The sequence below is a fragment of the Oryctolagus cuniculus genome, chromosome 3 (assembly GCF_051225735.1).
Source record: "Oryctolagus cuniculus isolate XC-2025 breed Fujian yellow rabbit chromosome 3, ASM5122573v1, whole genome shotgun sequence".
Classification (NCBI taxonomy): domain Eukaryota; kingdom Metazoa; phylum Chordata; class Mammalia; order Lagomorpha; family Leporidae; genus Oryctolagus; species Oryctolagus cuniculus.
The window spans coordinates 29198961-29224392 of NC_142869.1; the positions used below are offsets into that span (position 1 = coordinate 29198961).

A 25432-nucleotide genomic window follows, 5' to 3' on the forward strand; every position below is an offset into this window, starting at 1 on the left:
ATGGCCCAAGTGCTTGGGCCTCTGTACCCACTTGGGAGACCAGGAAGAAGCTCCTGCCTCCTGGCTTTGGATCTGCCCAGCTCCTGCCATTGTGGCCTTTCGGGGAGTGAACCAGTGGATGGAAGATTTGCCTCTCTGTCTCTTCCTCTCTCTCCCTCTCTCTGTCTGTAACTCTGCCTCTCAAGTAAATAAATAATTTTTCAAAAAAAATATAAAGAATACCTAAGTTGTCCAAGACAAAAAAGAAAAAAACTACAATATTAAATATTGTATTCTGTAGAAAATCCAACAGATGGCTATACTATAAAGGTATACTATAAAGAAAAATCCCTGTCCTTAGGGGTTGGAGGCTGGAATAAATTTTCTGAAAGACTTTCATACTCAAGATTATATGATTTTATGGTAAGTAAACACTATTACTACCTAAAAAGAGAAAAAAATCTATGCTGAATTGTTACTCTGGAAAAATAAAAATGAAAAAGATTTAACATCTACCGTAGTGTTTTGGGGTATTGCAATATAGAAGATAAATGCTAATTTTTAATTTTTGCTTAAAGCAAATAAAATGGCATGGGCTCCTAAAACATAACTTCCTGTATTTCAAGATAAGTCACAAAAGCTTTATTAACACAACCAGCAAACTAAAGTAGAGCATTCTTCAAATTTCATTTCTCTCTGAAGTTAGAGGCTGTCATTGTATTCACAATACAAGATGTGATATGGTAAGCCAATTTTATGTTATTATCCTTACCCACCCTATTCTGTTTAGTTTTGCCTTTATTAGCTCAATAAAGGGGGGATGGTGGAAAATGAAGAGAGAAGACAAACCAGGAATTCAATTAGAAACTTCAGAAAGGAAAGTATTGGATGTTTTTATATCTACCGAAACATAAAAGGAAAACCACAGACAAAAGAAAATGAGAGGATCTATTCAGAAAAAATGATGAGTGCAGGGTAATAATTAATTTTGAATATCATCAAAGAGAAATTCTAACAGTACTCAACACAGGAAATATGATACCCATGACATATTGGCTGAATTGACAGTGAATTTTAATTTTTTTGACTGAACAGCTTCTCCAATATTATTGGAGACTTGTTTTATAGAAGTCATGATCGTAACCTGCAAACGTTTCAAGATTGTTAAGAAGATAAATGACGGGAAGACAAGAACGGGGAAATAAGGATAAAGCACTTACCCTTCCATCTTTGCCTACAGCATCCATTTCCACTTCTCGGGCCCCTTCAATAAATTTCGTCAACACCACTGGGTGCTCCTGTTACAAAGGAAACAAAAGAGCAGAACTTTTAGCTGAAATCATGTGCATGGTGTCTAGTGAGTTATGTACCTTGAGTAAGTATCAGGGAGATATTTGAAAAAATTGTAAGGCTAAGCATGTACATAAATGCATTAGGCAATCTGTTTTGTAACAAGTTCATTCCATGCTTATAGTGAGGCAGAGTCTTTCTTCAACTTTGAGGCTCAGTACACTGAACTTAAGTTCTGAGATCTAAAATAGTCTCCAATCTCAGTTAAAGAGGGAGCTAGGGAGAAAGCACAATGAGTCTTCCTTCACTGACCAGAACAATGAAATATATTATATTTAATGAAATAATGAAAAATATTTCTCTATACTATCTATAATCATATAATGTTATTTGTTAAGGTAGTGTTTTCCCTCTCTTTCTCTTCTCTTCTTTTCCAAGCACCACAACTTCCTAAATCAGTTCTCTATGTGAGCTTGTAAAAAGACATAGTAGCATTTCATTTTGTCTTTCTTAGGTGAAGTTAAATCCTTTGCTTAGCATTGATATGCTCTGTAATATTTCTAGGTGATGACATTTGCAACTGTAAAATCAAAAATATTTCTATGGTGATTATAAAGCATCCATTGTTTCTTAGCAGTTTTAGGCATCTTATCATTCTTTTTTTTAAAGGTTAACGAAATGTTATCATTTCTTTTTTTAATTTTTTTATTTAGTAAATATAAATTTCCAAAGTACAGTTTATGGATTACAATGGCTTACCCCCCCCCATAATTTCCCTCCTGCTTGCACCTCTCCCATCTCCCGCTCCCTCTCCCATTCCATTCACATCAAGATTCATTTTCAATTCTCTTTATATACAGAAGATTGATTTAGTATATATTAAGTAAAGATTTCATCAGTTTACACCCACACAGAACATAAAGTGTAAAATACTGTTTCAGTACTAGTTATAGCATTACTTCACATTGGACAACACATTAAGGACAGATCCCACATGAGAAGTAAGTACACCGTAACTCCTGTTGTTAACAATTTGACACTCTTGTTTATGGCGTCAGTAATCTCCCTAGGCTCTAGTCATGAGTTGCCAAGACTATGGAAGCCTTTTGAGTTTGTCAACTTCAATCTTATTCTGACAGGGTCATAGTCAAAGTGGAAGTTCTCTCCTCCTTTCAGAGAAAGCTACCTCCTTCTTTGATGGCCCCGTTCTTTACACTGGGATCTCACTCGCAGAGATCTTTCATTTAGGTTTGTTTGTTTGTTTGTTTGTTTGTTTGTTTTTGCCAGAGTGTCTTGGCTTTCCATGCCTGAGAAACTCTCATCGGATTTTTAGCCAGATCCGCATGCCTTAAGGGCTGATTCTGAGGCCAGAGTGCTGTTTAGGACATCTGCCATTCTACAAGTCTGCTGTGTATCCTGCTTCCCATGCTGGATTGTTCTCTCCCTTTTTGATTCTATCAGTTAGTATTAGCAGACACTAGCCTTGTTTGTGTGATCCCTTTGACTCTTAGACCTATCAGTGTGATCAATTGTGAACTGAAATTGATCACTTGGGCTAGTGAGATGGCATTGGTACATGCTACCTTGATGGGATTGTATTGGAATCCCCTGGCATGTTTCTAACTCCACCATTTGGGGCAAATCCGATTGAGCATGTCCCAAATTGTACATCTCCTCCCTCTCTTATTCCCACTCTTATATTTAACAGGGATCACTTTTTAGTTAAAATTTAAACACCTAAGAATAATTGAAGGGCTTCCCCCTCAAGATGCCTCCACAACCTGACTAGCACTTGATTTTTCCAGAATAAATTGGCTGAAGATCTGCAGGGTCTGGATATCATCTCTTCTATGGCACAGACTCTAGAAACCTGGAGTTCTTGTTATTCCCTGCCTCTCTCCGTGCCTTTTTTGCCACATGTAAACTCAGTTACATCTCTGAAATCTGAACTCATCTTTCAAAGACAACTTCAGTGACCAGCGCTGTGGCATAGTGGGTAAAGCTGCTGCCTGCAGTGCCTGCATCCATAGGGGTGCCAATTTGAGTCCCGTCTGCTTCACTTTTGATCCAGCTCCCTGCTATGGCCTGGGAAAGCAGTAGAAGATAGGCCCCAGCGCCCACATGGGAGACCTGGAAGAAGCTCCTGGCTCCTGGCTTTGGATTGGCCCAGCTCTTGCCATTGAGGCCAATTGTGTTAGTGAACCAGCAGATGGAAGACCTCTCCCTTTATCTCTCTCTGTCTCTCTCTGTCTCTCTCTCTCTCTCTCTGCCTCTCCTTCTCTCTTTGTGTAACTCTGCCTTTCAAATAAATAAATAAATATTTTAAAAAAAGTCAACTTCAGACGCTATCTCCTTGTTGGGGCATTCTCACAACGTATCTTTTTTCCTCCAAATACAGGTCCCTTTTGGCCGTGTGGTGGAATTGCGTATCTTGTGTATACATGTGAAGTTTATCGTATCTCCTTGAATAGAACACTTAAAATAGAATTGAATTTCACGGAAAAGAAAAACAAATTTTTCTGTCATAAATGTTTCTTCTTAAAATGTATTAATAAATTAAAATTATGAAATGTAAATTTGCCTGTTTCTCTTCAAAAACCTATTGAGGCCGGCGCCGCGGCTCACTAGGCTAATCCACCTTGCAGCGCCGGCACACCGGGTTCTAGTCCCAGCCAGGGCGCCGAATCCTGTCCCGGTTGCCTCTCTTCCAGGCCAGCTCTCTGCTGTGGCCAGGGAGTGCAGTAGAGGATGGCCCAAGTCCTTGGGCCCTGCACCCCATGGGAGACCAGGATAAGTACCTGGCTCCTGCCATCGGATCAGCGCAGTGCACCGGCTGCAGCGCGCCGGCCGCGGTGGCCATTGGAGGGTGAACCAACGGCAAAAAGCAAGACCTTTCTCTCTTGTCTCTCTCTCTCACTGTCCACTCTGTCTGTCAAAAAAAAAAAAAAAAAAAAAAAAAACTATTGAACAGGCAACTGTTTATTAGATTAAAGAAACTGTAGAATTGTCTCAATGTCCATTCTCTCTTTTAAAAATATTGCATGATGGCCGGCGCCGCAGCTCACTAGGCTAATTCACCTAGCAGTGCTGGCACACCGGGTTCTAGTCCCAGCCAGGGCGCCGGATTCTGTCCCGGTTGCCCCTCTTCCAGGCCAGCTCTCTGCTGTGGCCAGGGAGTGCAGTAGAGGATGGCCCAAGTCCTTGGGCCCTGCACCCCATGGGAGACCAGGATAAGTACCTGGCTCCTGCCATCGGATCAGCGCAGTGCACCGGCCGCAGCGTGCCGGCCGCGGTGGCCACTGGAGGGTGAACCAACGGCAAAAGGAAGACCTTTCTCTCTTGTCTCTCTCTCTCACTGTCCACTCTGCCTGTCAAAAAAAAAAATATTGCATGATTCCTATAGTGATCCTAGTAGCTGAGGGTTGCTGAATACTATGAGACTACTTCAAAGAGTTCATGAAAAATGAAATTAAAAGATAAGGTTGTTGTATAGCAAAGAAATTTGCAATTCATGTCCATGAAAGGTCTTCAAAAAGTTAATGAAAATATGTATTATGAAAAAAACAGCATATGATGTGTAGTTTTCCTATCTCACGATGATAATACATAACTTCAAATAAAAAGATAAATTTAATCAGCTGTCAGGTTCTCTTGCCAAGGTTAAGCTAGAGATTCTTGTTCAATGATTTATTGAGGCGGTGAGAAAAGATGGAGCAATGGAAAAAGCTAGTATATTTGTGGTCGCAGTAGAAATGGATTCAGCCTTATCATAGGAAACTCTGGAACAGGCTTTACACTGCAGAATTAAGTCCACCTTAAAGCAAAGGTCAAACATTGCCTAGGGTTTTGAGGATAGGGGTGAGGTAAGGGGCTTTGTCTCTTGATTGACAAGGCTCACTGGGCCCAGAACTCTTCTTCAAGAGAAGAGTTTGGGCAGGAGGTGTCACCAGTTACCACAACAGCCAAGTGCTGAGTGCTCCTCCAGACAGCAGGCTCTGAGTAGGACAGCAGCAGCATCCACGACTCTGACTCACTGAACGAATTTATTAAATAATCCTTTCTGTGATGAGGAAGTAAAGCTCATTACTTTTCAACAGTCAGCAGCATTGTGCATTGCTGGCTCCATGTAACACTTTCTTCTTTGGCATCTACAAACTGAATTTTCATGCTTCCGTCTTAGTTTTCTTCATGGTTCTTTCTAGCACTGATCTTGGTCTTCAACTCCAAATCTAAAAAGTCCTTTGCTTTCAAATTATCTCCACTGGGATTGCTCACAGGCAACGCACATTCAGACATGAAAAATCTGATGTATGATTTCCCCTTTAAAATTTTCTTCTTCTCAAGAATCCCCTATTTCAATAAATGGCACCATCATCCTTCCATTTGTCCAAGGATGACTCCTGAGTCATCCTCTTTCACCCTCCACTTCCACTCATTCACTTTCAGACACTTCTTCAAATTTCACTCCATCTTTGCTGTCATTACTCTTATCCAAAGCAATGTTTTCTCTCCCTGAGTCAAAGCAACATCCCACAAATGTCTGTCTGTGAATTTGGTCTTGACCAAAATTCACGAGTGTAATAATTCACTTTCATTACATGTTAACAGTCTGATTTTTTGAAAACAGAAAATATGACTAAAATAACAAATTTGTTATAATGGTTCACAAGTTCCTTTTTATCTGGTACCTTTCTACTATATTGTATTCTCCACCATTATTACAATCAATACTTCCCACCATATTTGGTGCCCTAGAAATATAAGGAATGCCATAACAGTGTCTAGGAACGCCACCCTCTTTCTCACCTTCAGGCCCTTACTAATGGTGTTTCTTACTTTTTCCTCATACCCACAATATAAGTCATTCACCCAGGAAACTCTGAATCAACCATCAGATACAAATTTAAAAGCTCTTTCTCACAGACTGACTCCAGGATTTTTCTATTCTCCCTTGAAATATGGCATTTTCTCCATTATAATGTTCTTTGCCTCTCAAATTTAATTGTAATTGGATGTCTATTATTCCTAACCAAGTTATTTGTGAGAGCAGAGATTATATGTATCTTTTCATGAGTGTAATTCCTAGTAATGAGAACAATGTCAATAGATAGTATGTGCCATTTATGAATGAATTCATAAATAGATGAATAATTGATAGGGGCTGGCATAACTCTCCCAGTAAATGCAGTTTTATTGGCTTTAAAAGGGTTTTTTTAAAAAATAACTAAATATATTGACTTGAGTATCACAGATTCTGCTGTAGTTTGATAGGGACATTTGAATGAGAAAATATTCAATCAGCACTACTTTATTATAAAATATCATGTTCGTGTTCTATTTGCATGCCACAGGAATTCTACTAAGTATTCCACTGAATAGAGGTCCAGTGTTCCAGGCAGAAAAGAGAGGTGACTTGCATCATGACCTACATGAGACCAGCTGGGTATAACTGCTGGCTTCCCAAAGTGGAAGCATGGCAGGACCCCTGGCAGGGAATAGGTCAAGGAGAGGAGAGTTGGTGCTTCACTACAGAGCACAGTAATGAAAACTAGAGAGAATGCTGCCTGTTTTCCAAGTTGTACACATCTTCACTTGGTTTTCTTTTTTAACACGCTTTACTATTCTCGCTTTTTACTGCTTGTCCATTTTCTTCACTGCTCAAGAAACCTTGGGTTGCAACTGTCATACAGAATAGGGATCTGGTTTCAAGTGTGCAGGGACAATCTACACTCTCCATTGCTTTTGAGATGCCTCTGATTTCACTCTCCAGCTCCTTCTGAATTCCACTTGCCTAGCATCAAACTCTTCTCCAGGAATTTTTTTTTTTTTTTAACCCCAACTAGCTTTTGAAAGCTTTTACAAGGAAAACATTATTTTCATCCTCTACAGTACAAGATCTGCAGATCAATAATTCCACCGGGTAAATTTTAAATGTATCAGACTGAGGTAAAGGCCAAAGGAGAAAGTAAAAGCTGGGGGCAATGGAGGAAGGTGTCTGAGTTACCACAAGATTATAAACATGTCTATTAACTTACAAATGGAATGCAGTAAAATGAAAATAAAAATGATAGGTGTGCAAGTGGACTTACTATTTAAGTTTGCATGGTTGACCAGAGCAAAGTCCTTGGGTGTGAGAATTAAAATGAGGAAAGCTACCACTGGTTAATGGTAAGCATGGTTGGGCCCCCCTTGAGGATGGGAATCCCAGGAATAACTAGATCAACATCTAAATCATTAGAAGAACAAGGGTGCTTGTCCAGCATCCAGCAGCCAACATCCAACATCCATGCTTATCATTTTAGACTTCTAGAGCCTAAGAATGTGTAAATTTCTGTTAATTATATACAGGTCTCCCTTTTCTTCAACTAACCCTAAAGTTCTAGTTACAATTTAATGCTTTTGAGTGATTTTATTTTTACCTGTTCAGACTAGTGGGAAGGAGGAAAATCTTTCTAACATTATATGAAAAATACAGCATATAAAGTAGGGTAGCAATAAAAGATGAGTTCAAAGTCACCAGGGGAAAACAAATGGATATTACCTGAGAGACTCTAGTGGCCTCCTCTAGGAATTTTTTCATCTCATCCTCAGAAAACACCACATTCATGGCGGACCCACTAGGAGAGGAGAAGAAAACAAAATCAGGTTAGCTTCTTTCACCACTTCAGACATGAAGTGTGCTAGGCGTCACTGATTCTCAAATCAGAGTAGGCAACCTCTAGCTCCTTTTTTTTCCTCAAATGGGCACTTTACTCCATTTATTCACTAGGACAATCAACCAAAGTAAATGTCCCCAGAGTTAGGGATGGGAAGGACAGAGACCTCTATTAATGCCCAGAAGGAACTCAGGTAGCTCTAGAGATTTTCCCCCAAGTTTGCCCTTTCTGTTTGTTTGTTTGTTTGTTTTTTAACTTTTATTTAATGAATATAAATTTCCAAAGTACGATTTATGGATTACAATGGCTTCCCCCACATACCGTCCCTCCCACCCACTACCCTCCCCTTTCCCACTCCCTCCCCCCTTCCATTCACATCAAGATTCATTTTCGATTATCTTAATATACAGAAGATCAGCTTAGTATACATTAAGTAAGGATTTCAACAGTTTGCTCTCACACAGAAACATAAAGTGAGAAATAATAGATGATTTTTTTTTAAACTTCTAAGAATTTATTTTCATTTTATTAGAAAGGCAGAAAGAGAGAGGTCTTCCATCTACTGGGTTGGGCCAGGACAAAGGCAGGAGCCTAGAACTCAAACCCAGGTATGCTACATGGGTGGCAGGGACCCAAGTACTTGAATCATCACTTGATGCCTGTTGGAGTGGGAATTAGCAAGAAGCTGGATTGAAGAGCTTGGTCTCAAGCCAAGAAGAGCTTGGTCTCGAGCCAGAACTCCAGTATGGGATGCAGACAACCCAAGAGGTGCCTTAACCACTGTGCCAAATGCTCATGCTTGATACACTGTTTTAATGCCTTACCAGGTCCAGGGAATTCTTAAACCTTAAGGGGATTCCACCCAGATCATAATTTCTCTAATGTTGTTTCTTTAGAGTTCATTACCAACAGCTGGTTTTAAGCCACCAGTATGATTTTAAAGTAGGTTATTCTATTTACTCAACCAAAATACAAAAAGAAAATAAATTTTAGTAACATTTGCAAACAACGTATAGCATCTGACTGAAGCTTACTGAGCTGTGTTCTTCCTCCTAAATGCTTCAGAAATAATGCTTCCTGGGCCGGCGCCGCGGCTCACTAGGCTAATCCTCTGCTTAGCAGCACTGGCACACCGGGTTCTAGTCCCGGTCGGGGTGCCGGATTCTGTCCCGGTTGCCCCTCTTCCAGGCCAGCCCTCTGCTGTGGCCAGGGAGTGCAGTGGAGGATGGCCCAGGTGCTTGGGCCCTGCACCCCATGGGAGACCAGGAAAAGCACCTGGCTCCTGGCTCCTGCCATCAGATCAGTGCATGCGCCGGCCGCAGCGCGCTGGCTGCGGCGGCCATTGGAGGGTGAACCAACGGCAAAGGAAGACCTTTCTCTCTGTCTCTCTCTCTCACTGTCCACTCTGCCTGTCAAAAAAAAAAAAAAAAAAAAAGAAATAATGCTACCTGAAATTAATTTATTCTGAATTTTGACATTTACAAAATGAGGTAGGAGGGAGGTAAGGGAGAAGAAATAGGAGAAAGGGAAGAAATAATAGAGAAATAATATTTTTATATCCTTTTTAAAAGTAGTAATTTTACCTGCTCTACTATACTACAAATTTCTGCAAATAAAGCTTTCACATACTTTATCTTTTTTAAGGAGGAAGTCTAGGGCTAGTACTGAAAATTCAAGGTCTAGAAAGCTGGAACAAAAATATGATTGAGAAGTACAATAGTCAAAGCTGTTTTTTTCCAATTCTTCCTTAAATATATGACTGTTGCTTAAACTAATTTATATTAACTCCTCATAGTAGTATTATTATTAGGCTGTGGTTTACATAAAATGTCATTTAAATGAAAAGGAAAGTTTTCCATGTCATTGAAATTTTTCATTATTTTAAAGGATCCCATTTCAAATTCCATTTACACTTTCAAATTGTGCACAGCAAATTGTCTTTCTCTTATTATCCCCTGTTCAAAAAATTGTTCCTTACATGTGGTAACATCTGAAGAGAGTAAGTGATAATTCACAACTCCTCTTTTGATGATAGAACAGTCTCAGAGTTTAATATAAAATACCCTCACTCTCCATATTCCTCACCATTACAATTCATCGACTGAGATCTCAAAAACTAAAAATGTTAAAACAAAGGCACTATCAGAAGATACTGACATAGTCAAAGCCAAGCTGCCCTTTCTGGATATCAGAAAACAGATGCTGGAAAGAGATCAATTTTTGTGTTTTTTCTTCAATTGTCTTGTTCTCTAAAGTAAAGCTACCCTCAGCTTCGCAAGGAATCTTAAGCTACATCTGAAGATACAAAACTGTAATCTCTTTCTACAGTCACCTCATGAAGAAAATGCATTAAGCTGAAGGAGATCCATCCTCAAACTGGCTGTGAGGGTTTGGGGATTGTGGGTGGATTTACAAATTACTACACATCAAAGCCTAGTGCTGCTAGCATACAGCATGTATTTCTGTATCTCCTGATTGTTAAATCATTGTTTTAGAAAATAATGTATTACCTCAAAACATAAGACGGTCTCAATAAGCAAGGGTAGCCCACAGATTTTGCAAATTCCAGTGCTTCATTCTAATTAATAGAAACAACAACAAAAATTATATGACTAGTTTAAAATATGCAATAAAAATGCTGCACGATACTGCTAGATCAAGTGATAACCCAAGTCTTTTTATTCTCTCTCTCAAAAGACACCATTAAAATGTAAATTGGACATTGAAATACATAAAATTCGTAGTTTCTAATTCTAAATATCAAATCTAGTTCAAAAATAGTTTGAACTTCTATTCATTGTATGAATCTTAATGAGAATACTGCTATCAATTTATAATCAGCGTTTAACTGCAATCATGGAAACACAGCAACTTTGAAGTAAATCCACTAAGCATGGTATATTCTACCTGCCCTCTGGTTCACATCTCCAGTAGTTAACATTCAGAATACAATTCTTCAAAAGAGAACATTAAAAACATACACTTGTTCCTCTTACCAAAGTATTAACAGCTTTCCATGGTGCCTGAGCCACCTTCAACTCATCCAGGACAGCAGAGAAGATGGAGCGATCCTCAGCCCTGTCAATCTGCAGGGGGCTTGTGCCCATGATCTTGACACCATTCTTGTACAGAGGGACAGCCAGGTTGTTCGGAATCTGGCCCCCGACTGATATGATGCAGCCACCACATGCCTGGAAAAGACATCCACAATTTCTACCATTGAAGTAAGTTCATCACGAATGGGCAACTCTGCTGATATTGTTTTCATTTCCTCACTAATTGTGCTGGACGTGATTGCAATATGTTTGTCTCTCTTATCAGAGGACAACATTAAATTATACCACAAAGAGATAAATAGACTTGTTTTGACTTTTAGGCATTTAACATGTAAAAAATCTATGCAATACTTCCACACAACTACAGATTCATATTCTTTGCAACACTTACATATGCAGCAATTAGAAGAGAAAATCAAGTTAATGAAACTGCACCATGTACTCCACTCTAAAATGCATTAATACCTGGCTCACTGTTATGATTCTGTAAATGAATACAGATTTCTCTTCCAAAACTCACTTCTATACCCTTCCACCTTGTCATTCACATTCAGATTAAGCATTCTGTAAAACTGCTTCAACAAGTGGTACATAACTATACTCAGGTTTCCCCAAAGGTCCTCACCGCCTAGAGGATAAAGCATAAACTCTCTACCCTCAGGACACTTAGACATTCTAGTCTCATCTACTGACTACTGACAGCAGTCCCAGGAAGATCACTACTCATTATCTCTAACTCTGAACATCCCTGCAGAAGATTGCTGGTCCATTGTTTCTTTGCTCTCTCTTTTCACTTATTTAACCTCTAACCACCTCTAGAGTCCAGTCTACATCTGACTTCTCACTCTGACAACCCAGGCCACCATCCCAGTTACTGCTACCTTGGCACTGACTGTGGTTCCCATTAGCTGACATTAGTTGTTATTTTCTTACCACTGTTTTACACACAGTGCCTGGATCTTTAGCCTTAATTCATATGTTTGATTAGTGTAAGTATTCTTATTTAAAATCAGAACTGCAAAACAAAAAAGATTGAGTCCACAAAAGCTTCTCCAGACCAGTGTTGTGGTAGTGAGGATGTGGGACGGGTGTACTGCACTTACACTTGGAAGTCCCTTCCCATCTTGGATCCCTCTGTACATCCCCTCCTGACACATACCAAGTTCAGGCTTCATGTCTGTAACTTTAGGATAATACCTACTTACTTCACAAGGTTTCTATGTAGATTAAATAAGCTAGTAAACATTTGAAACAATAAAGATCCTATGCACTGTGAGAATATAGACAAACAAACATGTCTATCAATTTCAAAAAGAGTATAGTATTTGACAGAGCATTGAGCTTGGCATAGATATGATTACCTAATGATTCACTAAAAATATTTACTAATATTTAATATTTATTTACTAATATTTAATATTTATTTAATATTTACTAATATAATAGTTGCTGAAGTTATTTGTATCATTCTGAAATATTTTTATAATGGATGAAGCCAATTTCTCTCTGATGAGAGTGATTATATTTGTAATACTACCTAAACAAACATCCTGTATTTGAATGCTTAGACATTATAAGAAACACTGAAGTAATGAACCACATATTTATAAGTGTATTTAAGCTATGTTTCATCATTTAACAATATGCTCAATATACATTTTTGTGAGACCTTTAAAAAGAATTATTCTCTTTGCTGTAATATCCTTTTAATTTCTTTTATTTCCAGTGTTGTTAAGGTTTTAGTAACTTAAAGCAAATTCTCAATTACATGCATACAAAAAAGACATTTATGTGAAAGGCTCCACAATTTTTTTTTAAGTTAAGAGAGGAGTAGCTTTTTAGAGCAAAAGTTAATCAGACTAAATTGAGCTCAAAGTTGTGGCAAAAGGCCTTACCTAATAAACACATCAATATTTTTTAAAGAAGCTCTATGAAACTGATTCCTATTTCTCAAGAAATTAATAACTTTCCAAGCAATAAGATAATAGCAGCTATTCTTTAATATAGACTTTTCTGAGTACCCTGGACTTCCTGTTTTTGACAATCACAGTATCCTTCTGAAGTGATTATTACTATCCCAATTTTACAGACCAAGAAACTGAGCATCTGGAGATTAAGAGATTTCACACATCTGTAATCTAGATGGGTCTGGTTAACACAGACAGTTCTGCAAACTCCACTCTAAAGATTTTAAAGTAACAATGCTTAAATAAAATGGCAAATACTCGGATCTCAAATTTCTTGGCTGATTTCAGACATGGTTAACGTTAGAGAAGAGAACTATTTCTAAAACAGTCTACTGGAAGGGTGGCAGATAGAAACCTGTTCAGGGTACAACCAAATGCTCATCATTGACCTTCAGAACTACAGATAGTCACATCTGCAGGATGTTTTAGAGTAACAGTGTGATGGTGTAGGGCAGGTTTTGCCCATTCAGTAAAGGAATTCACTATATTGCGTAGACTGAAGCTACATAGGACAGTTTCCTGTACAAATGCAACTTTAAATTGTTCACAGTCTCAAGCAGGGACTTCTATGGACATAGAGATAGAAACCTGGTATCCCACACAAGTAAATTACCAACATTATCCTAGTTACTGATGTCTCAATAGTTTCAAGTAATCTACTGAAATAAAAGTCTTTTTTTTTTTTTTTTGACAGGCAGAGTGGACAGTGAGAGAGAGAAAGAGAGAGAAAGGTCTTCTTTTTTGCTGTTGGTTCACCCTCCAATGGCTGCCACAGCCAGCGCACCGCACTAATCCGAAGGCAGGAGCCAGGTATTTATCCTGGTCTCCCATGGGGTGCAGGGCCCAAGCACTTGGGCCATCCTCCACTGCACTCCCTGGCCACAGCAGAGAGCTGGCCTGGAAGAGGGGCAACCAGGACAGAATCCGGTGCCCCGACCGGGACTAGAACCAGGTGTGCCGGCGCCGCTAGGCGGAGGATTAGCCTAGTGAGCCGCGGCGCCAGCTGAAACAAAATTCTTAAATTCATACTTTCTAATAGATTTCTAAAATGTTTAGACCTAAAACAATTGATTAAATTGAATGCTAGAAATGAACTCCAACTCTATTTAGCATCATGCATTGCCCAGTGGGTTTTCCCTATTACTAATGTCTGTAATTCATTCATTTATTTAACTCAAGTGGTGTTGCAATGCTATCTAGTGTTAAATGTTAGAAACAGTGTACTTAAATCACTAAGCAGAGTATATTTTTGTGGGATATAGTCAGGAAAATATGCACTGTAAAAGCAAAAAAAAAAAAAAAAAAATTCAAGCAGGTTCAAGCCAGGCAAGAACACTAAAAGGTTTCAATTATGTTGCCTGATATTTTTGAACCGATTTTTTAGTGAACTGACATAAAGAGAACTGAAAAATAGGTCTAAATGGGACTGAATCCAGAAGAAAATTCATGCTGTTTATTTATGTAACATTTCAAACCATGATTCTCTAAAGGATAAAGGGGAAAATTTTAAGTTCGGACCAGGTCAATGAAATTCTTACTCATGTTAGCCTGTAAAGAGTACTGAATAAGTTTATTCTCAGCAAATATATATCTAATAAAAGAGAATGAAAGTGTCACAACTTGTATAAACGATGTGTAATTTTCAATTCATATATCTTTTTTTTGACAGGCAGAGTGGACAGTGAGAGAGACAGAGAGAAAGGTCTTTTCCGTTGGTTTACCCCCCAGTAGCCACTGTGGCCGGCGCGCTGCGTCCGGCGCACTGCAATGATCCAAAGCCAGGAGCCAGGTGCTTCTCCTGGTCTCCCATGCAGGTGCAGGGCCCAAGGACTTGGGCCATCCTCCACTGCATTCCCAGGCCACAGCAGAGAGCTGGACAGGAAGAAGAGCGACCGGGACAGAATCCGGGGTGCTGGCGCCGTAGGTGGAGGATTAGCCTATTGTGCCGCGGTGCCGGCCCAATTCATATATCTTGGTGTAAGTTAAGAATATACTTTTCCTTTATAAGAAGTCTCTTGGGGCTGACACCATGGCTCAATGGGTTAGGGCAGTGCCTGTGATGCCAACATTCCTTACGGATACAGGTTGCAATCCTAGCTGCTTCACTTCTGATCAAGCTTCCTGATAATGTGCCTGGAAAGCACCAGAAGATTGCCAAGTGCTTGTGTTCCTGTTACACTCACGGGAGACCCACATGGAGTTCCAGGCTCCTGGCTTCAGCATGGCCCAGCACCAGCCATTGCAGCCATTTGAGGAGTGAATTGACAAATGGAAAATCGAGCTGTTTTGCTCTCTCTTTCTCTCTCTCTGTGTGTGTGTGTGTGTGTGTGTCCTTCTCTCTCTGCAACTCTGCCTTTCAAAATAAAAAATCTTTTTTAAAAAAGTGTCCTAAGCCTGCGCCGTGGCTCACTAGGCTAATCCTCCGCCTTGTGGCGCCGGCACACCTGGTTCTAGTCCCGGTCGGGGAGCCGGATTCTGTCCCAGTTGCCCCTCTTCCAGGCCAGCTCTCAGCTGTGGCCAGGGAGTGCCGTGGAGGATGGCCCAAGTGCTTGAGCCCTGCACCCCATGGGAGACCAGGATAAGCACCTGGCTCCTGCCTTAGGATCAGCTCAGCAGCGCGCCGGCCGCGGCGGCCATTGGAGGGTGAACCAACGGCAAAGGAAGACCTTTCTCTCTCTCTCTCTCTCTCACTGTCCACTCTGCCTGTCAAAAAAATAAAAAAGTGTCCTAAGCAAAATTGTGAAATGGGGAAAGTATCACTAATCAAAGCCTTATAGGTGGCAGACATCAGCCTCTTTCTTTCTTGAATTCCCCACAAGCCAAACAAACAAATAAAATCACAATTCAGATCTCTTAACAGGAAGTAAAACCTTTGTACACAATCACAATGAATAGATGACTAATCTAAAAGGGCCACTTGTAAGAGTGTAAAAAATATCTACAACCAAAGAATATATCATTCTAACATTCTGTTATTGTGTTAGGGCAAGCATTAGGTGCAGTAGTTAAAAGGCCACTTGGGACACTCACATCCCATATCAGAATGCCTGAGTCCTGACACTGCTTCTAATTCCAGGTTCCTGCTAGTGCACACCCTGGGAGGCAGCATTGACGGTTCCAGTAGTTGGGTTTCTGCCACCCACATGGGAGACCTGGATTGATCTCCTGGCTACTGGTTTGATCCTGGTCCAGCCCTGGCTATTTCAGGCAATTGGAAGAGTAAACCAATTGATGTTAGATCTGTCTCTGTCTGTCTTTCTCCCTCTATTTCTGTCTCTGTCTCTCTGCCTGTCAAATCAATAAATAAAAATTAAAACATACGACGAGGAGATTTCAGCACTTCTCACTTAACTGCTAGCAAAGACCTCTTCTAAAATGCCTGCTTTACCTACATGGCATATTACTTCTCTGACTGCCCCCTTGATAGTTTCTTTAGAGAATCTGCCCTTATGGTCCAGAACTCCAACAAGATATCTATACAGAGATCTATGATATTTTTGCATCATCAAATTTAGCTCTTGTGTCACTGGGAAAGCCTATTGCTCTTGTGACTCAAATATGTGCTTTTGAATACATTTAGACATCTTTCCCATTCTCTAGAAATTTATTACTGAATGTTTGGGGTCCTCAGCACCACTTAGGGCATCCCTGGTAAAATAAGGACAGGTGGAGGCAAGCTCATTATCAGAGACAACAGAGCACCATTTGAGGAGCTTGCTCTGAGGAGACACACAGCATTCTCACAAAAGGAAACACACACATATATATGTGCATATATAAATGCTATAGAATAAATTATACAGTATTATTTTTCTGGTTTCTAACAAAAATTATAAAAATTATCTGCCTGCCTTATAACAACATGACAGTATTTATTTGTAAAATTGAATTTAAAACTTAGATATTAGAACAATAAGGATCAAGTCACTTTTTAAGGGCATCCTAGGGTTATACAGCTCTTAATGTAAATGTGACATTTTGTATTTCACCTTTTGGAAAAAGGTCTGCATGCTCTAAGCCAGCCTATGCACTGACCACACTGTGATTTGTGTCAGCTCTCCCAAACACTTTGAGATGTGTTACATCACCCCAGCCATTATCATGCTCCCAGATTACTCTATATTTTGGCTAAAGTATTGGTAGCAAAATATCCTACAATATGAGTCTTATTTTATTTATTTATTTTTATCAAGATCTCAGTGAGTCTTCTTTTCCCCCTTCCACCTCTCTTTGCCTATGATATGTACTATATGCATTCACATACTTTGCACAGATATATCAGAAATCTACACACCTGTCTTGTATTTTTACTCCTGCTGCCTATTTATAATCAAAATACTAGAGTATTTAAAAATTTAGTCTTAGTACCAAAAGTTCAAAATAGGGGCCAGCATTGTGGCATAGCAGATAATGCTTTCGCTTGTGATGCCAGCATCTCATATGGGCACCAGTTCACATCTCAGTTGCTACACTTCTGACCCAGCTCCCTGCTAAAGGCCTGGGAAAGGCAGTAGCAGGTGGCCCAAGTGTTTGGGCCCCTATTGTCCACACGGGAGACCTGGATAAACCTCCTAGCTCCTGGCTATGGCCTGTCGTAGCCCTAGCCAATGCAACCATTTGGGGAGTGAACCAGCAAATGGAAGATCAATCTGTCTCTGTGTCCCCCTCTCCTTCTGTAACTCTGACTTTCAAGTAAAGAAATAAATCTTGTTTAAAAAAAAACTTAAATTAAATAACTAAATGATGTCATAATAAGTAGTCCACTGTATCATTTCAAATGCCAGTTGGCTTCAAAGAAGGTATAGCTTCTTTCTTTCTATCTTGCAGATTGTAATTATAGTAAAAAAAAATTAATAGCCATCTGTAAGTGCATCCAAAAGAGGTCACAGGAGTTGCGGATTTTTCCATAAATCATTTCATGGGGGAAATAAGTATGGGTATAATCCTGTTGCTATTGTGTATAATATTTTTATACGTATTTGATTTGCTTATGTATTTTGGGGGATCTTTATTTGTTAATGTCTTGAAAATGGCGACCTGTTTAAATAGTTATCTATCTGGCTGAACCTGGAATTTATCAAGTGCTAAGAAGTATTTGTAAAAGCACGTTTGTTTTGATGTGTCTTTTTTTCTTTATAGTAATAAAATTATGATGCTGCTGTAGTACTGTATGTGATATACTTTACAATGTAACATGAATCATAATTCCATATTATTTTCAAATACCTGCATGTAACATGTTTCTTATACACATAGGACCTATCAATTAAAAAAGAAGATACAACAGAAAAAATTTAAGAAATTTGCATAAGTCAATGAATTTTTTTGACAGGCAGAGTGGACAGTGAGAGAGAGAGACAGAGAGAAAGGTCCTCCTTTGCTGTTGGTTCACCCTCCAATGGCCGCTGCGGCTGGCGCGCTGCAGCCGGCGCACCGCACTGATCCGATGATGGCAGGAGCCAGGTACTTATCCTGGTCTCCCATGGGGTGCAGGGCCCAAGTACTTGGGCCATCCTCCACGGCACTCCCTGGCCACAGCAGAGAGCTGGCCTGGAAGAGGGGCAACTGGGACAGAATCCGGCTCCCCAACCGGGACTAGAACCCGGTATGCCGGCGCTGCAAGGTGGAGGATTAGCCTAGTGAGCAGCAGCGCCGGCAAAGTCAATGAATTTTCAAGTCAGAAGTATAATTTTCATATTGTGGCTCTAATTCAGCACTTTTCCATATCTAATTGATCATATTTTGCAGATCAGGATAATTCTCTGTGGTAAGAAAATAAATACAATGATGATGAAGGCACAATTATGGAAACTATTCTGGAACTTTCTAGCAGTTTGTTTTAATTACAAAAAACTTAACTTGTTCTACAGATTTACAGTAACCTACTGTTTAGCTACCAAGAATACATGGTGAAGGTACACTCAATAATATTGGCATAAGCACAGAGGACAACTGTAAGAGAAGGCTATGAAAGAATCAGAATCATTCAGAATGAACTCATTGATCTTATAGAAGGCTCATGGCTTCATCTGATGGAAGAAAGAATTAATTGGTCCTTGGTGAACAGTTGACTTTTCTCCTTTGAGAACTGTTCATCCTGAAACCACATCACATGAACTGTAAAGAGAATGTTTATTATATATCTAGATGGCCACTTAAATAATTCTGTAAAATATTTATCAGTGGCTACCTTGTCCTAGTTAATATATTGTGGCTGGCACAAGTTACCACAGTTTTCAAGATACCTTGAACACTTAGAAAGAAAAACATATCACATTAGAAAGAGAACATATCACTCTGTGACAAGGACCTCAAAAAAAAAAAAAAAGCTGCAGTGATTTTTTTTTCAAGTTTAACCACAAAACTAGGTAATAGAAGACACTGGCAGCACTTTCTCTTGAGGGAAATTATAATATAAATCTACATACATGAATACACATACACAAAGTGTGCCCTGCGTATATTTTTTTCTTTCATTCATTTTCTTTCTTTTCTTTTTCTTTTTTTACCTCCTGATGGTAGATGTCTAGGATTCTCTCCAAAGACAACTCTTCAAAGTACAGTTTGTCACACTCATCAAAGTCTGTGCTCACAGTCTCAGGGTTGCAATTCACCACCACCGTCTTCTTACCAAGTTGACGCAGTGTGCGGATACTGGAGACAGCACACCAATCAAATTCTACACTGCTGCCTGCAGAGACAATGAGATTGGGAAAAGGGGTAAGGAAAGCACAGTTACAGCACAAAAAGAAGCTGAAAGGCACTGATAGTCTAGGTTAAGGAAACTAATCTCCTTCAATTCAATTTTTAAAACTCCCAACTATACATTTCAGACACTGATACACAATACATTAATAGCAGGGGGAAAAGGGACTAGTTAAACAATAAAGAAAGATTAGCTTGTTCTATACACTGAGAGCCACAGTGTATAATCTCCACATTTGAAGCAGTCACATCTTCAATGTTAATGGGAGATAATTTTAATGATAAAAATAGCCTTCTCTTTCCTGAGAAGACACTCAAAGTGAACACACTTGACTTCAATACACAAAATAGGTAAGCCTGTGATCAAAATACTTTGAGTGTTTTGTTCAGTCCTCCCACTTCATCTGACATCTGAGGATTAACCCCGGTGAGCCCCAAGGAACCCAGGAGTTCTGTCATATCTTCACCGATGGAAAATCCTGCTCTTTCTATTCAGATCCTTCTAAAATTGGCAAGACCATCCCATGAAGAGTGAGTGACCTTCAATGAGCTAATCTGGAGTATAATAATGGCCTAAATGCCTCAAAATATCACCTCTACTGGGATGCCATACAACTCCAAGTCCAGAGATTTAATATTAATTTTTTACATTAGTACATCATCTCCTAAAAATTCCTGTCAAAATCTGTAACCCAAATACAGTAGCACGTTAATTCTCACTCTAAAAAGTACACACTTGATTATCCGCTAAGTTAGTCCTTCCTTGACCCTAATGTAATACAGAATTATTACATAAATTAGGTTACATTTGAAGAGGATGGCAAAAATGACCAGAAGGAAGAGAAGGATAGAGGTTGGTGAATGCTAAGGCCCTTTGGCCATAAGAAAATTGCTATGGTCTGAAAGTGTCAAAATTCAGATTCACATGTGGGAAACCGAATCCCTGACGCAGTAGAAAGAGGAGGGTTCTTTGGGAAAGTGTTTAGCTGGAGTCCTCATTAACTGATTAATGCTGTTATAAAACACCTTAACACAGGGCCCCTTGTTCCCTTCTGCCTTCTGCCATGTTAAGCTGTAGGATGACTGTTTCAAGGCACCATCTTGGAAGCAGAGAACTAATCCCCAACAGACAACAGAACTCCATAGCATTTTGAGATCACATTCTCCAGCTTCCAGGGCTCTGAGGGAAACGAAAGTTCTATTCTTTATAACTTATATGTGCTCAGATATTTTGTTAAAATATCACGAATAGACCAAGATAATGACTAAAGTGGTGAATATATAACACTTTTGGCCTACTTCAAGTACTTCTAGGAATAGTTACTTCATTGTAAATACTAAAAAAACTGTGCTTGAAGTAACACAGTAAGACTAAATACATTTAAATCATATATTTTATCTCTCCATAACAGAATGCTTTGTAGGGATTAAATATTAAGTACATTTCTCAATATCACCACATTTAAACATGTATCTTGCAACTATAATATATCATACTATATACAAATTTTCATTGACTAGGGAATTGTCACAATCTCTGAAGGGTATTTTTTTAAGATTTATTTCATTTATTTGAAAGGCAGAGTTACAGAGAGAGAGAGAGAGACAGGGAGAGAGAGAGCTAGAGAGAGAGGGAGAGAGAGAGGTCGTCCATCCATTAGTTCACTCCCTAAATGGCCTCAAAGGTTGGGGCTGGCACAAGCTGAAATTAGGAGCCAAGAGCTTCCTCCAGGTCTCCCATGTGTGTGCAGGATCCCAAGCACTTGGGCTATTCTTCGTTGCTTTACCAGGCACATCAACAGAGAGTTGGATAGGAAGTAGAGCAACCTGGTCGTGGACCAGTGTCCATATGGGATGCTGGCTCTGCAGGTGGTTCCTTAACTCACTAAAACACAGCAATGACCCCAATGAGTATGTTTTAACTAGATGATATAATGCTCTATAGATTTACCAATGAGATAACCTCTGCATTGATATAAACAAAATTCATATATTCGGCAGATTGTACCTGCAATTCAATTTCAGAACGATGTATAATGTCCCTGAGTAAATGCAGGTCCTTATTTTCAAAAACTACGTTAGCAGAAAATAGTGAAAGTCAATCCATTCTCCAACCCCAGTGAATCCATTTATGAGGATGAAAATGATAAACAAGTGAGATCAGTGAATGAAAGGAAATGGAATTTCTCATTGAGATCTGTGTTTGAGTCTAGCTTATGGCACTAAATAGCTGTTTAAATCATTTTATCTCAGTGTGGGAGAATAGCTATCTAAAATTTTAAAGTTCAATGTAAACATCATTCATCACTTTACCAATGTGATATGGGCCACAGCCCAGCACCATCATTCCATGATCATCAAACTGGATATCATGTTCCTAAAGGAAAATAAAAAACACAGAAGTTGAAGTAATTATTATTTATTCTCCCATTTAATTTTACTATCTGTTGTGTCTTTAAGTGTGTCTTTTTAATTCTTGTTCATGTGCATTCTCTACTGGTCTCTGGGAACTCATAAAGTATTACATAAACTCTACTTGTTTGTAAAAAAAATAGGTCCAGCTCACTAATATAAAATTAAATAGTCATGAGAAGAGCATAGTTATATGCTCATATAAGCATTGTCCTCACCTTTTCACTTGTTTGACTTCAATATCTAAGGCATTTCTCAAAAGACTGAATACAGAACCACATCATTATACCTAATCCACGTGGTTCCATTTTTACTCTGAGATCACTGAACAATCAAAAAATGCAAAAAATTATATATTTCCTAATGTGGATCATCTACTAAATCTAGAACTCTCTAAGTACAACAGTTTGATAGTTCTTACCTGACCATTGTAGGTAACATAGAGGTAATTTGTTACAGATGGGTATTCTGCAGCCAGTGTATCAATCTGCAAGAGAAAAATAAATAAATATGTCTACCTTGTATCATATTGTTTTCAAAACTGCATTTTGATATTGTATTGATATTCTTTTAATGTGTTACCATCAAATACAGACATATATATCTACAGTCTAATTGCTTTCAAATTCTGAAAATGAGAGAATAAAATGGTGATGATATAGTTAACGCTTGAGTAATAAGTGGTCACACACATACCCAGACATCATTAAACCATCAATGTAGTAATAACCTATCCAAAACAGAAAAAGTGGTCATGTGGTCAACCAGTTACCAGGAAGACTTACGCAGCCTGCTGTCTAAAGCAGCTGTGTGTGCATTCTGAAATCAGAGCAAAATGACCTATATGTAAGGGTGTCTTTGGTTTGTAAACTCATATATAGGATTTAAGCGACCTATGGCACAGAAAATGGGATGACAAAAATACCATAGAGCATGAGCAAGGGTGAGAGAACAGGATCTCATGGAACATATTTAGAAAAAGTAAATCGATTCATCTCTCCAGGGCCAGTATCTCAGCTTAGTGAGCAAGAATGAAGGGCAGACAGTGCAAGCTGGTATAAAATAGGTGAAAAGGAAGAAAGATAATAATTGCTGAATAGAAAATATTTAGCATTAAACTTGAGACCTAAGGGTATGCATTTGCCCCCTGAGCACACAGAGAAAAGTCAATGATTTTAAAGGACAAAAACCAGCTGGTGGTACTTTACACCAAGACATCCCCTCCATTAAAGGCAGGAGAGAAAAAAGAAGATCACAGTGGCACACCTATGAATGTTCATGTGTGATTGTAATGAATACTAGATTAGCTCATTATGCCCAGCCCTATCACAATGAATACTAAATGAACCATAATGATAGAGCACTTAAAATAAAGTATTACTCCGTAAAATGTTAGAGCTGAAGGAGATAACCATCCTTTTCAAGAGGGTCAGCTCCTATGGTATTGCAAGTCCTTTTATTACATTTAGGATTTCTCTCAAAGCACACAGGAAAGATATCTGAACACAAGTCAAAAAGCAGAGGAGAGGACATTTTTGGCCTGTTGCTGGTTTTTTTTTTTTTTTTTTTTTTTTTTTTTTTTTTTTTTCCTCATTTAAAACCAAGAAAACCGGCCGGCGCTGCGGCTCACTAGGCTAATCCTCTGCCTAGCGGCGCCGGCACACTGGGTTCTAGTCCCGGTTGGGGCGCCGGATTCTGTCCCAGTTGCCCCTCTTCCAGGCCAGCTCTCTGCTGTGGCCAGGGAGTGCAGTGGAGGATGGCCCAAGTGCTTGGGCCCTGCACCCCATGGGAGACCAGGAAAAGCACCTGGCTCCTGGCTCCTGCCATCGGATCAGCGCGGTGCGCTGGCCGCAGCGCGCCGGCCACGGCGGCCATTGGAGGGTGAACCAATGGCAAAAGGAAGACCTTTCTCTCTGTCTCTCTCTGTCACTGTCCACTCTGCCTGTCAAAAAATAAATAAATAAATAAATAAAATAAAAAAAAAAAAACAAGAAAATCAGGTAAATTTTCTTATGTTTAGATCCAAGCTTTTCCTTCATTTTCTCTACTTTAAGCATAAATAAATTTGTGTTGAGTAAAATTGTTGACACCTGGGGCATCAAGTGGACAAGTAGAGTCACTTTCTAGTTCCAGCCTTCTTTTTATTAACCATGGCTTTTTGAGTGGCTACCTATATTTCATCACAGAAATTCTATAGTAAAAAGGATATTCCTTTACCTGTTTAACCCAAGGGTGGATGTTTTTCTTTAACCTCAGCTCCCTTGTCTGGGCTTCAGTCAGTCCAAGGCATTTTGAAATTTGCTTGTCAGAGAACCCAATCTCCTTTGCCTTTCTCAGTGTTTCTTCTGTAATGGAATCACTAGAATTTAATGGAAAAGAGAGATTCAAGTCTGTATCAAACACAGTAAGAAGCAGTGAACTGTTCAATTTCAAAAACACCCAAAGCTCCTTATTTTCTACCTTAGAATACATTTGGGCCTCCTTATCTTTTAAAAGTACACAAATAAATAGCCCACTAAATCTTCTAACTGCTATGAAGTCTATATTTGCAATGCTAACACTTTCTTTTTTTTTTTTTTCTAATGTCCTATGTTATTTTTTTTTTTATCTTTTATTTAATGAATATAAATTTCCAAAGTACGTCTCATGGGTTACAATGGCTTTCCCCCCCATACCGTCCCTCCCACCCACCACCCTCCCCTTTCCCACTCCCTCTCCCCTTCCATTCACATCAAGATTCATTTTCGATTATCTTAGTATACAGAAGATCAGCTTAGTATACCTTAAGTAAGGATTTCAACAGTTTGTTCCCACACAGAAACATAAAGTGAAAAATAATAGATGATTTTTTTTTAAATGATGATGAAATCAGATCAGACCTATTGTCATGTTTAATCCCAGTGAGAGTCAAGTTGGGAATTGATAGTTTCTTTTCTTTTTTTTTTTTTTTTTTTTAACAGAAGATCAGTTTAGTGTACATTAAGTAAAGATTTCAACAGTTTGCACCCCCATAGAAACACAAAGTGAAATATACTGTTTGAGTACTCGTTATAGCATTAAGCCTCAGTGTACAGCACATTAAGGACAGAGATCCTACATGAGGAGTAAGTGCACAGTGACTCCTGTTGTTGACTTTACAAATTGACACTCCTGTTTATGGCATCAGTAATCTCCCTATGCACCAGTCATGAGTTTCCAAGGCTATGGAAGCCCCTTGAGTTCTCCGACTCTTATCTTGTTTAGACAAGGTCATAGTCAAAGTGGAGGTTCTCTCCTCCCTTCAGAGAAAGGCACCTCCCTCTTTGAAGACCTGTTCTTTCCACTGGGATCTCACTCACAGAGATCTTTTTGCCAGAGTGTCTTGGCT

At 39.2% G+C, this 25432-nt stretch overlaps 1 protein-coding gene across 2 annotated transcripts in view; it reads right to left on the reverse strand.

Annotated features, from left to right (window-relative positions):
- CPS1 (carbamoyl-phosphate synthase 1) overlaps positions 1-25432 on the reverse strand; it is a 149897-nt gene that overhangs the window by 25698 nt on the left and 98767 nt on the right. For both annotated transcript variants that reach the window (XM_089329898.1, XM_002712455.6), the window contains 8 exons: positions 24283-24424; positions 22487-22552; positions 21967-22030; positions 19458-19639; positions 10922-11116; positions 10436-10503; positions 7811-7886; positions 1200-1277 (listed from right to left, as the gene is read on the reverse strand). In XM_089329898.1, coding sequence (XP_089186024.1) covers positions 1200-1277; positions 7811-7886; positions 10436-10503; positions 10922-11116; positions 19458-19639; positions 21967-22030; positions 22487-22552; positions 24283-24424 — 871 coding nt within the window. The remainder of the gene's footprint in view (positions 1-1199; positions 1278-7810; positions 7887-10435; positions 10504-10921; positions 11117-19457; positions 19640-21966; positions 22031-22486; positions 22553-24282; positions 24425-25432) is intronic.